This window comes from Thermobia domestica, chromosome 7 (genome assembly GCF_964235325.1).
Source record: "Thermobia domestica chromosome 7, izTheDome1.hap1.1, whole genome shotgun sequence".
NCBI lineage: Eukaryota > Metazoa > Arthropoda > Insecta > Zygentoma > Lepismatidae > Thermobia > Thermobia domestica.
Genome location: NC_137460.1, coordinates 233,540,018 through 233,553,735, shown reverse-complemented (window position 1 = coordinate 233,553,735; position 13,718 = coordinate 233,540,018). Strand labels below are relative to the sequence as shown.

The 13,718-nt window shown below is 35.8% G+C and overlaps 1 protein-coding gene across 3 annotated transcripts in view; it reads right to left on the bottom strand.

The window, feature by feature from the left end:
* Window positions 1–3,431: 3,431 nt before the first annotated feature.
* LOC145690738 (GILT-like protein 1) overlaps window positions 3,432–13,718 on the bottom strand; it is a 146,759-nt gene continuing 136,472 nt past the window's right edge. For 2 of the 3 annotated variants that reach the window (XM_081765922.1, XM_081765920.1), the window contains exons 4-5: window positions 13,486–13,632; window positions 3,432–3,610 (exon numbers count right to left, since the gene is read on the bottom strand). In XM_081765922.1, coding sequence (XP_081622048.1) covers window positions 3,536–3,610; window positions 13,486–13,632 — 222 coding nt within the window. In that variant the 3' untranslated portion in view covers window positions 3,432–3,535. The remainder of the gene's footprint in view (window positions 3,611–13,485; window positions 13,633–13,718) is intronic. The other variant, XM_081765921.1, reaches the window with a different exon arrangement.

The following is a 13,718-nucleotide window of genomic DNA, read 5'->3' as shown; positions in this document are numbered from 1 at the left end:
TGAAGATGAGGGCTGTCTTTATAAGAAAGGACAAGATAAGTGAGAGTGACTATATGTCGAACGTAAAAGACGTTTCTAAAGAAGTATGAGATTCCGTATGTACATCTTTATTCTTATGTATGATTAAAAGTAAATGTTGTTTTGTAAGAAAACTAGTGCTGAATATTATTTAAAAATAAAATTACATGTAAGGTTGTGTACGAGACAAGAGTTGAGGCTGTTTCGTCTCGGAAGAATGTGTATATGTTTCTATCACGATTTGAAGATCTGCATTTCATCACGAAAATTCTGTCTCGTCTCGTCTCGTTTCGTGAGGAATTCTAATTACGTCTAAGAGAAGTTAGGTCTAATATGTTCAGCAATTACTTTATAAAAATATGTACAGAAGACAATAAAGATCATTTTCAATCTTACTAAATGTTTCTTTCCATGTCAGAAAAGAATAACATTTTTTCCCTGTATTTCATTTTCTCGGTTATGCTACAAATGTGCCATAATGAGTTTTGTATAATTCTTAGTTTTGCAATATATTCAATAATATTATGTATAATTCAACATTTAATGGTGAACAGCAGGATTCATCTCATCAACCAACGTTCAAGTCAACTGGCTTCAGACATAGTATTTTGAATGGTAGAAGAACAGGGCTGATACAGCTAGCAACGAATTCATTTAATCATTTTCTACAGCATTATCTTAACTGAGTAACTAATTAAATGTAATGTTGAACAATTAATTTATAAAAACAGTATGTATGAAGACAATAAATATCATTTTCAAAGAACTTTGCCTTTCTCATTGATATTTTAAAATAGTAAAAGTCACAATTGTCTGACTTAATCTTCGAAATTTCAAAAGGATTTTCGTAAGAACATTCTTAAAATTGGCGATTTTTTCAGGGAATTGAAGAGAAGACTTAGTACGAAAAGGAAGTGGAATTCGAGAATGTAATCCACTCTCGAGGTATGTAATCCACGAGAATGAACAGAATTCGCTCAGAAGATCCCATGAGATTCAAATTAACATGAACCCCATATTAGTTTTAAATAAATAAACTTCCAAACACGGCACAAATTAGATCTTCGGTCATTTTGCAAACAAATCTCTCATAGTTTCTTGATATTAAATTAAAAATTGATCCAGAGTACAAGGTGTGGTCACTTGACCAGAAAAATATGTAGGATTCGTATCTTCCATTTTTGGTAGAATAATCTGATGTCTTGATCTCATAGTTTCGAATTTGTGAATTTAAATTAGTAGAATCACAAGATTCACAAAACTGAAAAATCTCTGTTAGACAAACTAAGAACCTCATTGTAGTGGATGGAAAGTGTTTGCATATTTTGTTACTAGCCGTTTTAATAATTTTGAAGAAAAGTATGTAAATTAATTTGTCTGTGAGCTTGTTGTCGTTTATTATTCGGTGAATAAATAAGGAATAATTAGAGTAAAATGATTAATTCTTATTTTTCCAGTTCTTTTCAACTAACCATACTGAAGGGTTATGTCCAAGGTATTTTCTGTATATTCCTGGAACCATGGCTTTGTATAATAGCAGATTGTTATTACGCAACCGGTGAAATTGTGCTATTGCTTATTGATTCTATAGTAAACCGATAGTAAAATGTATTACAATCTTATGGAATTATATGAAAACGTCTAAAGTTATCAATTATCATTTCCTTTAGATTTATCAGAAAAAACTTTTTTTTTACGAAATCTTTTATTATTCATTTTTCGATTCGAGTTTTTGATATGATCCAACTGTGCCTCACTGACTTTTCATAATTCTTAACTTTATCTATTAGTTCTTCAGTAGATTCAGTAATATAAAGACTCCACATTTTATAACTCATACCTGGATCCATCTCCTCAACTAAAGTTCAAATCAACTTACTCTCAGACATAGAAACATCAAGTATTCTGGATGCTAGAACAACAGACTTGAAATAGTTGATAACGAATTCATTTAATACTTGCTTATGGCATACCTTATCTGATTGATATCTTGCAGAATAAGATCAATAGAGATCGACTAGTCTAACTCTTACTTGGTTCCATGATAAACTAATCTTCGTATGTTTCCTTTCCTTAAGTAAATCAGCATCGTAATTGCACATTACAGTAAATAAGATCATGAGTATAGAAGAGGTAGTATCTGAAATCAGTTTTTCAATATACCCAAGAAGATTTATCATTAACATTGTCGTCACTCATAATTTTCAGCCCTTTAAATCCTTCATGGTTATAGGGCCTACAGCGTCTATTAGAGCGATGTTCGATGTTCAAAAGATTTGCTTGTCAAATTTAATTACAGACCATATGAACTTTAATCCACGTTTTGATCAGCCAATCCTAAATTGTAAAGTTTCTCATTAACCATCAACTGGTGCTCAGTTACATCCAACCATTACTGTCTCTACGACCAAAGCTCTTGTTTTCTAGTATATTGACTGTCACACTAGAAAAAAAATCCTCAAGGTGATAGTGTTTTATTGAAATAATAATTAAAAACAACTTAGCACAATATCATTGTTAGCGAAGAAGAACATCAATAAATGAGATTTCCATTAATCCTCTCCAAGTGACCAAGGCGTGGTGCTGGGTTCGATTTCTGGTGGAAGTATCAGGCTAATGCGAATGAAATGTTCGCTTTGACGTCTAATATATAAAAACACGTCTTAGCAACACAACACAGGATGGACTAAGGTCAATCATTTAACGTCATAAACTTACTACATGTTAAGCAAACAGACTGGGATAGCCAGACAATCAGAAAACAGTGCTTTGTTGAACAAAGTTGTATGGAAGTGCACCATACGCAATTGCGAGTGATTTTTCTTTGCGAATTCTATACAGGAAGTCGAAAAATAAATAAATAAATAAAAGACAGTGCATTTGAGACAAGAATAGTGCATGAACGCGTCATTCGTTATTAATTTGTCAAATTTTGTTCCGATAAAAGCATTGCAAAACGAGCTCCTTGGGTACCGACCAACATTACGTCCGAATGATCTCTTCAAAAACACTGTGGAAGCAGACCCTTGAGAAAGTGTTCGTGCCTTTCTTGACGAGTTCGGTGTAGACAACCATCATCTTACCAAAAGCATAACGTACGATGCTCTTTTAAAGCAGAAGTTGCGACTACATCCTGACATAAGTTATAGTCGTTCTTTCAGAAAAAAAATTCCGGGGTCACTCTTAATATTCTTGGGGGGCACTGCTCGTATTATTCTATTTATTATTATATTATAGACGTATTATTTTGGTGTTCTCCGGAGGGGCACTGTCAGAGCTCCAGGGGGGCAGTGCCCCTCCAAAAAAAAAAACATGTCTGGAAGAAACACTGATATGTTATAAAAATGTAGTTAAAAGTCGTTGATATAACTATAGAAATAGAATGTACCAAATATTTATTTTCTTCTGAGAAGATTAAAAAAATGTTTTCTGCGAGCTATTGATTTTTTATTAAGCCATCAAGCACACACTGGAGGAGGACAGTATATTTTAAGCAGGGTACAATTTAGGCTTTTGTTTATTGTGCAAGAAGTTCTTGTAAATAGGAATCCAAATCTTCGGTTGCTCTGTCACTTGTGTCGTAGTTGAACACCTGCAAAAGAAAAGCAAACATTATAAAGCCTTCTGCGCACAGGTTTGTAATCAGAGGGGGTCTAGAGCAGACAGTGCCGTCGTCAATTATTTCTTGCTCCTTCCACAACATAACATTGTACAGTATTTAAAATTGAATCAAAACTAGACATGACATTCTTGGAACTTACCAAATTAAATCAAATTAAGTTACATTTTACTCATATGTGGATAAAGTTGTAAGTGCCATTCTGGGTACACCAAACATTACTAACTGGCCTTTTCACAACCTAATAATTTCAAACTCAAGTACTCTATTATTGCGTCATGGCAAGCGTCAAAGGCACGGGATTAGGTGTATTTCAACAGGCATCAAAGTACAGAACGTTAACTCCGAATAACAATAAACTGTAAAGTAGACCTAGCTACGGAGTGGCCAGAGGGGCTTCAAACCCACTGCGGTCACCTTCAATTCCCACTAAAGCTTTTAGTTGCTTATTTAGATAAATATACGTTTTAAGAAAATAGGCAGCCAAGAACGTAAGATGGAAAGGGTCCACAACTGTTACGGACTTCATAAATAACAAATGAAGAAAAATAAATAAATAATTAAACTATCAGTTTTCTGGTGTTTGGTGTCTGTCATTGCCCGTTTAGTATTGATTTCTAGGAAATCGGGCTGGCTATAGGGCTGTCTGTACATAAAGACAAAACATTGTCTGTAATATGGAAATCAAACAAAGATTATAAATTACAAATTGGAGCTACAACGCACCCTTAAGGGGATCTTCTACCATCTCCGCTTAGGTTTCTAACTCTCCATTTGATAACATGTAAAATTTAATATGGTAATTTCTAACAAAGTATTGCAGGTAATAACTTGAAATTTTTAATACAAATACACAAGACCCATATAAATCCAACCACGGTCTCCAATTTACGTTACATGCGTTAGATTAATTGCAATATATTCTTCAGTAAGTTTGGCAACAGAGAATAAAAAGTATGCTGCAGAGGGGAGAGGGCTGACCATCTGTTTGCTTGTTAGCTGCTTTTAAAAGGACGCTCTTACCAGAAAAATCACGTTGTGATTCTCACTTCTCAGTGGTTAGAATGGTCTGGACTGGAAGAGTCCAAAACCTCTTCTTTCTTCCTTTCACGGTTTGTTTGTTTCTTCCACCCCCTGCTGTCACAAGAAGACAACTTGTTTCGGAAAGCACTTTGAATTAGTAGCGAAAAGCCAAACTGAATGACACCACGGACGGATTAAAGGGAGGGGCGACCACTCCCTCCGAGAACATTTGAATACTTTGAATAATCGGAGTAAGAAACTAGAAATTGCGTAATCTAATAAGAAAAGTTTGTTGAAGTATACAAATCAAGACGCATTTTAAGTGTCACAGCATTATACTCTCATCCCCTCCCCTCCCAATTCCCTTCTGAAGAAGTTCTCTTTTGTTTCTCTGTTCCATATTAGCCTTTACACTTACACTTTCATTATCCAGTATTGATTTTTACCATACCATCTGCAAAGAAGGCGAATAAGGTTTACGAGTCCTTCCTGCCCCCTTTTTTAAAAATTGCTAATTATAATAAAATTTATCGAAAACAATTCATCTCAACGATAAAGACTTATACACATTCATTATTGCAATTTTAAAATAAACTCGCCGCCTGTCGCGTATGCTAGCGATCTAATATATACGAATAGATGAAAAGTTAGTTTGAAGCGTATTGTTTTTCTGTAATTAAGTCCGAATTCATATTTGTTTCTATTGTTGCATCGACAAAAGTGAGTGCTAAATCGATTTAGGCTCGTTGGTCTTTGCGAGGTCCCTCAAGATGCAAGGCCGTGGGCAGTCGCCCACCACTTGAAACGCCTCTGCACTAGAGGTCTGCACGTGCTCGGGCCTACAAAGAATGTATCACTTCGGGCCCGGGAGGGGTTCGGGCAGTAGCGTCATTTCAGATTTGGCTTGGGGGGCCAAGACCCCTTGATATATGTAAAATTTCGCGTTTTTCACTGATTTACTACTATGCTATTGATAAAATTATATAAATCTCAAACTCGGGAGAGGGGCAAATGCCTCTCCCTGTCCTCCTAAATGACGCCCCTGGGTTCGGGCTGTGAATTTTTAAATATACAACCATATTTCTCGGACTTTTTCGGGCCTAACTTTGTAAATATAGTGTAAAACGATACAAATTGCACCGTTCTTTCTGGAGGACTTTTAAAACACAACTGCAAAATCAAACCTCGAATTGCTGTAAATAAAAATACAATTTTGCATTAATAATTAAGTTTCTGCAATTCGGGCTTATTTCGGGCTCATTTGATTATCACAGAGCTCAGTCCGGGCTAGGGCCTAAATGCTAAGACATATTTTGGACTCGGGTCGGGCCTCACATTGTAAATTCACGGGCCGGGCCCGGGCTGAAAATTCCGGCCCGTGCAGACCTCTGCTCTGCACCCGCACACATTCCTTCCTAGTCCAGAAAATCTCCTCCCCTCCGCATCGTCAATAATGGTAAATTTGTTCCTCGTATATTTGCTTATTATTGTATTTGCCTGTATTGCATTTTCTCAAAAATATCCTCCCACTAAGAGATGATCAACAATTCATTCCTGAATAGTACTCAGCTTCTTTTCCTACTAATGACTATTTAGGAGTTTTTCCTTAGCTGAATCTCGTTATATTGTGTCTCCATTGTACGTAGAATAGGATTCGATTGCCAGTGTAAGCTCACAACTTCCGAAGTTGAGTCAACATCGTGAAAGAAATGGAGAACTATCCGAATAAAGTAGTAGCGATCTCTGGCCAAAAAAGACGAAAGGATTGTTTGATGTCATTGCACTGATCACGATCTTCTAGGTTGTGAATGTTTACCAGCTGGCATGTCCAGGCCCCTATGGGCTGTATTGCTGAGTTTAGATTTTAAACTAATAAACAGCTGTGTTTAGAAAATAACCTTGTAACACAAATATGATAGTCATGAGTTCCGAACCATAGTGCCAAGTGGTATAAATCTCACTTGGGTGGTAAAATTTGTTATTAGACATTCGTGGAAATCAACTACTCTGTTAAAATATTTCAGTTTTCTAACATTGTTATGCCTAAGCATTAATAATTACTTATTATTAAGAAGAAGCTGAAAATCGAGAAACATGGAAGAAATATTTCAAGGTCCAAACTGAAAATTAAGAAGAAACGAAAAAAATCTCATCAGTCCCAGGACCGGCCAAAAGGCAGAATACTTAATAATAATAATAATAATAATAATAATAATAATAATAATAATAATAATAATAATAATAATAATAATAATAATAATAATAATAATAATAATAATAATAATTTTTAAATTTCGTTCTTGATTATAAGAATACATTATACATTATAAAAGTCGTATACAAAGAAATGTATACATCCTAGAAATAGTATATACATATCAACGAAATACCTTACTACTGTCAAACAACATTTGTACTGTGTATACATTTATATTAATTCTATAGACTGTCACGTCTTTTAATCACGTGGCTCCCCAGCTTGGCTCACAACGATGAGCAAACGCCAATGATTTGAGTATTCTAGTAGGGAATCGAACCTAGAATCACGCGAACAGGAGTCAAAAGTTCTAACCACAAGACTATGGAACCCCTTAGTATGACGTTATGCTTGAAATTCAAATGATTCTACCAAAAACAATTATCAACGAAATAGTTTATTACATCTCTAACACATTACATTTATACTGTGCATACATCTATATTAATTACATTATGAAAAGGAGTAGAATGACTATATGCCTGAAATTAAAATGATCCTACAAAAAGCATATTTTTCAACGAAATACCTTCCTATTGTCATGTATACGGGTAATTTTATTCGTGGGTGGAAGGAGGAGTCGCCCGAAGTAAGGAAGAAATACAATACTCTCCTATCTGATAATTGAAATCATGAATAAATTTTATTATTATTATTCTTTCTGTATATGTTCATTTTCGAGTTAATCATTCCATATCGGTCTCCCGAAGAAAAAAAAACTATCGAAACAACTTATTGACCGTGATGATAGCGACTACTCCCCGTCACGACACCGTTTTTCAGTTTTGTTAGTGTTAGGAAAAAGAAGAGTGAGAAAGAAGAGTAGCAGAGGGAGGCAGAGAAGAAAAGAAAAAGAGAAAGAATGAAGAAAGATAAAGGATTGGAGGAGAAAGGATTACTGGATAATTCAGGAAATATAGTAATGAACTTGAATGGTTATTAACGAAGGATCAATTCCGAAGTGATCCGGAAATAGACACATGTCCATAAATACGAGCCTGATCTGGGTCCAGGCGACTGCACAAGAGAGAGTTGCCCAAACCCAGCCCAAGCTACGTGAAAATGGAATTTAATTGGTTGTAAGGTAATCCTGAATGGTAAATATTAACTATCCAGTCTCTGAACTCCATACTCTGAGATCGGCCACACATATGAATTAGCTTGGCGAGACTTCTTTTTTGGAAGGAGAGAGTACCAAATTCTTTTCCTCTTTGATTCCTTCATTTTGTCACACTTCTTGCAACACAGATATTATAGCACAACGACAGTAGAATTTCCAGTAAGTGCACTTTGCAGTTCGTTTCAAGACTATTCTAAAACTCAAGGGTCACAAAATCACCCTCCCCTCTTTCCCTTTTCTAAGGGATCTTTCCGGGGGAAAGGTGAAAAATGTGGAAAGAATTGGATACAATTACTAAGAACATTTTCCTTCTTCCTTCACAAGTCTCTTGTTTATGGTCATTTCGTCTTGTGTGATAAGGCGGACTTCAGAACACAAAATTGCAACGCTCCAGATTCCCTACCCAAATTGTCACGCGGTTCGTATGTCAGTCTTCGAGTTTCTTCAAAGAATGTTACATTATCTGCTATGAGATCTGCAAACGATCTCCATTGTATAACTGCTATCTCGATAGAGGCAGTGGACAAAACTGAGGACAAAGCTGCCCAAAACAAGTTTTTGACAAAAAAAAAAAAAAGAAAGAAACAGAGACAACATTTGTTTTTAGCCAGAAGCGCTCATAAATCACTACCACGTGACGCGAAGACTATTAGGGCTAGAGGTTCAGCAGAGAGCTCTCAATTCCTGGAGAAATTCTATCCTCTACGTTGCCAAGTGTAAACGGAAGTATACATTATAATTAATCTAAATTGATCTGGGGCATTAAATCAAAAACAGAAACCATGAACATATAGGTATTGCTGTTGGAAAATATCATGGAAAATTTTGAGACGGTAAGTGCAATATCTTGTTAAATATTCACATAGAAATATCTACGTGTTATCTTATAGGGATCCTGAAACACTTGCAAGTGGGTAGACATCCCCTTAATGTTATAATTTATTGTTTGATCACATAATAACTAATATACTGAAAAAATAGCTTTTTGTTCATATCTGAGCATCTCTCTGTGTGCAGATGTTTTCTTAAAAGCATTGAAATCCATACATGTGTCTGTGTACGACATGTTAAACATTTTACTTTGCCCGCTCATTTTGTATTTTGACACTTATTGGACACCTGTTAAAGCGAAAACGTATACTCGTATTTCTTATTGTTTCTTAATGTTTATTAACGTAATATACCTACGAATACTAATCAAAATGATGGAAACACTCATAAGCTGCAGCGTGTAATTTTTGTGAGTTACTAACACTGAACATTCGCGCACTGTAGCTGTATTTTGTGATAGTGAGAAGAAAGCGAGGCGCTGCAGTACGGATTCATGTATGCAACCGCGCAGATGTTGGTGATGCCAAGTAGCTATGACACTTCTCCGGTTTTCAAAGGGGGAAAATCTTAAGTACGCAATTATTTGGAACAAATCTACTCAAGATAACTAATGTATTATATAACTATACTGAGAGCAAGAGCATTCAAGGCGTGATAATAGCATAAAATATTCACGGCAAGTCACCATCAAAGAAGGGATTAGTAGACGGATCACTTATGACAGGAATAACTGAGCATTGAAAAGAATTGTCTCAAAGAAATATACATAATTTGACGGAATTGATTACAGAATCCAATCAACATTTAAATCGACCTGCTTCTACAATCACAGTCCGACAAGAGCTGTATAACCTCAACATTTGCAGTCGAATTCCGATTTCGAAACCTCTGACAGACCCCATAGAGAAAATTAAAGTGCTTTGTGAAGTAATAAATCTGCATAAAATCTTCAACTTTCGTGACATCTAATATCTAAACGTGCTTTTGCATCTTACTGTAATATTAGCCTTGTACAAACAACAATTTCGTAGATTTCTGCTATATTGTATCAGTACTCTAAGTTTCCATATCTGGGGTCTCTCAGACCCCAACAAGAAATGATTCTTTGTTTGTAATGCTATACGTGAACGTTGTTAAATAAATGCATTTTATTGTCATTCTGGAAATCTATACTTAAGTTTTTACAGGTGATTCGTAAATTTAATTGTTAAATTAACTTCTTTTTAGAACATAATATTCATCTATCAAACAAAAACTCATCTATGTATTTGACTATAAAAAGAACCCATTGTACCGGTATTTGCTTTGTGATTTTTCTCTGTGTAGCCCTTTTTGCTGTAAGTTTCCGGGATTGTGAATGCATTTATGAACTTCCTGCTAACAATAAACCCCTTTTATTAATAATATCAATTCATAAAAGAACTACTCTACTTTATGGCAAGTTGTATTACATTATTACGAGTGAGTGTAATTTGATGTTAGAACTCATTTTCACTGGTTAGTCGGCGTATTTTGAAACTAAGAAAAAGTAACCTGAAGGTTCAGTGAGTTCAGAAGATAGTAACTTTAAAGGAATTGTGTCTCACCCGGGATGTACTTGAACCTGAACCCACAAAGTGGGGATGATGTATATATTTCCTGAAAGCTTGGGTCAAGGTAAGATCAAAACCGTTTACCAAAATTGGGGAGATCTCATGCATTCCGTTTGAGGGCAGCACTTTACTCAGTTATTAAAATATTTAAGCGTGTACATAAAGTCCGTTTCAACCCCGAAAAATTTGAAACGGTGAGACAGATATAAGGATAGAAAAACATGTCTTTCATCATTTCAAAAGTACAACGTATCGAAGTAAAATAAATTGCCCCAGGGTCCCAGACGGGGTCCAACTCAATTTTTTAAATGGAAAGGGGGTCAACTTGCATTTCGCATGAAAGTTGATGAAATGAAATAAGATAAATCAAGTCTCAGTCGAAACTTGTTTCATCTTTTTTCACTTAACATTAGCTTTCATATGATACTCAGCTTGAACCCCTTTTCCATTACAACATTTTGAGTTGCACCCCGTCTGGGACCGTGAGAGGGACCCTGGAACATATTTTTTTTTACTTTGAATCATTATACTTTTAAAATAATGACATATCCGTGTTTTTGTTTTTACACCTATCCCACCGTTTCAGATTCATACGAGTGGTCAAAGACTTTGCAATGAAGATTTGTTGATATTTTGACCCACCGCTATTTTGCACAGTCTTATCGTAGAGAGTCAAGACTTGATTTATCTTATTTCATTTAACACCAACTTTCATGTGAAATGCAAGTTGATCCCCCTTCCATTAAAAATTTTGAGTTGGACCCCGTCTGGGATCCTGAGGGGGAACCCGGGAAAATTTATTTTATTTTCATACGTTGTACTTTTGAAATGATGAAAGACATGTTTTTCAATTCTCATATTTGTCTCACCGTTTTAGATTTTTCGGGGTTGGAACGGACTTTATGGGCACGCTTAAAATTTTAATAACTGAGTAAAGTGCTGCCCCCACACAGAATACGTACATGAGACCTCCCCAATTTCAGTCACCGGTTTTGATCTTACCTTGACCCAAGCTTTCAGGAAATATATACATCACCCTCTAGAAGGAGTTTTATTTTTCGAGGAAAGTCGTGAAGATAATCATGAGGAGAGTGAAACAGATGGGTACTTCGGAAATGCACAGGATACGCGATCCGTAACAAATAGTTCAAGTGAAACCGAATTTTCTAGTGGCAACGAAACTTGTCTTAGAATTCAGAAGCCGGTGCATCAAGTATTTTAACCGGAAGAGATGGTACAGTATGATTTTCTACTCCCAATCCTATGACTCAGACTTGTCAACAAATATGATTCACACACTCAGCCCAGCACGCAATCTTAAAACTACTCACCAGGACGCATGGGAATATTTTATTACCCAAGATGTTTAATGAAATTTTATATTGCACAAATCTTGAAGGGAAGAACATAGCTTCAGAAAAAATAACATGTTAAAATGTTAGCTAAATCTAAATATTAAGGTGAATTCTATACTTCTTACAATAAAATACTGAATATGTTTGTCGCCAAATGATATCAAAATAACATTAGTACTACTAGCACATAATATCCTTATGTTATAGTGATCGAAACATGAGATTATACTAATTACTTCCGACTCAGATACTTGGATGGGGTCTACTAAACCCCACCTATGTAATAGTGTAAAGTTTTTTGAGTATGAGTTCTAGGGTTAATACGACTACCAATGCTGTAGCATGAAAGAGATATCCTGAAAATACAAAACGTAGACTGTAGATGAGTAAAAGAAAATACGGTCTTTAACATGCTGAGTTAGTGTATTGCGAATGCCAAAAGAGGCGTATGCGCGGAATTGACTACTTTCTATCGTTAAACATGGCAGCGGTTCTATATTAGTGTGGGACTCACCTTTATTGTATTCCGTTGGTCTTTCAAAGGACGCATAAGTGTCAATTACTATGTATACATCTTATATGATTAGCTGCATTCTACTCCCTAAAAACGATTCATTCTTCCAAGATCGCAATACATGAAAACACACAGAGGATCTATTTAGCCTTTCGGTGTGTTCCAATCCAGTGTAGTGCGTCACCTTCATGAACTCGGGAAAAAAACATCGGAGTTCCTGCATCGTGCCAAATAAATTGGCTCCAGCTCAGGTTAAGAGGAAAGTAAATGTGTGGCGACAACTTCTACAAAATCTGCATGATGTGCGTTTTCTGAAACGGATCGTCACATGTGACGAAAAATGGGTGCATTTCAAATCCGAATGTCAAAAACAGTGGTTGTGAAAGGGCCAACTTCCAGAACCGGTCGTCAAATAGGGTGGTTTCATGCATGAAGTCATGGTCTGTGTGCGATAGAACTACGAAAGAGTAATTTACTTCGAGTTTGTTCCTAACGGTCATACCATCAATGCTGACTTTTATTCCGAATAGTTGGAGTGGATGAATACTGCACTACGCCAAAAATATCCTACAATGGAGAACCGAAAGTGCGATGTGCTGAAACAGGATAACGCAAAACCACACTCGACTCGAAAAAAAAAAATCAGAAACTTGATGGCATCGAAATGATACGACACCCCATATGTACCCAGCCCTACCCTTATTGCCTGTTTTGGTTCATGGTGTATTTCCTTATTCCCACTCATACCTTGATTTCTCGTAATGTGGTTGGACAATCCTGCGGAAAAGTTATGGTTGGCACTTTTCTATATAAATCGTTGCTAAGGTCAGTAATATGTTTCTAAATAGAAAAGTTATCATCACGCATTAGTCAAATTCTTAATACGACACTAAAACCGACTCTACATAGAGTCCATTATATTTTTTCATTTTGACACGCACACAAGTACCGCTGCTATATTTCAACCGAGAACCTATCTATTTTAGTTGGCGGGAAATTTTACATATAATAGGAACATTTCACGTTTCAGGGGAAAAAACTAACAACATTGTTTTATGATGTACCCTGTTATTAAATACATTGAAAGATCTGGTGACACCATGCAAAATGATAAGGGAAGTACAGAAATTATAGAATGTTTATTGAAACTACTTACGTCATTGACGGCCAAAGAAGGTACTCCCAAAAGCCTTGGGTTCAGATTTTCTGTGACGTCTGAGTAGATCTTCATCAGCACATCAGCACGATCAGAGTCCAAACAATCTTGAATTGGTGCGTAATCAATGCCTAAGCTCTGAGCACACTGCAGGAAAGTAATGAAAGAAATGTATTTAAGTTTAGAAAACTGAATATTTGTTTCGACACATAGAACACAGGTAAAAATCGGTA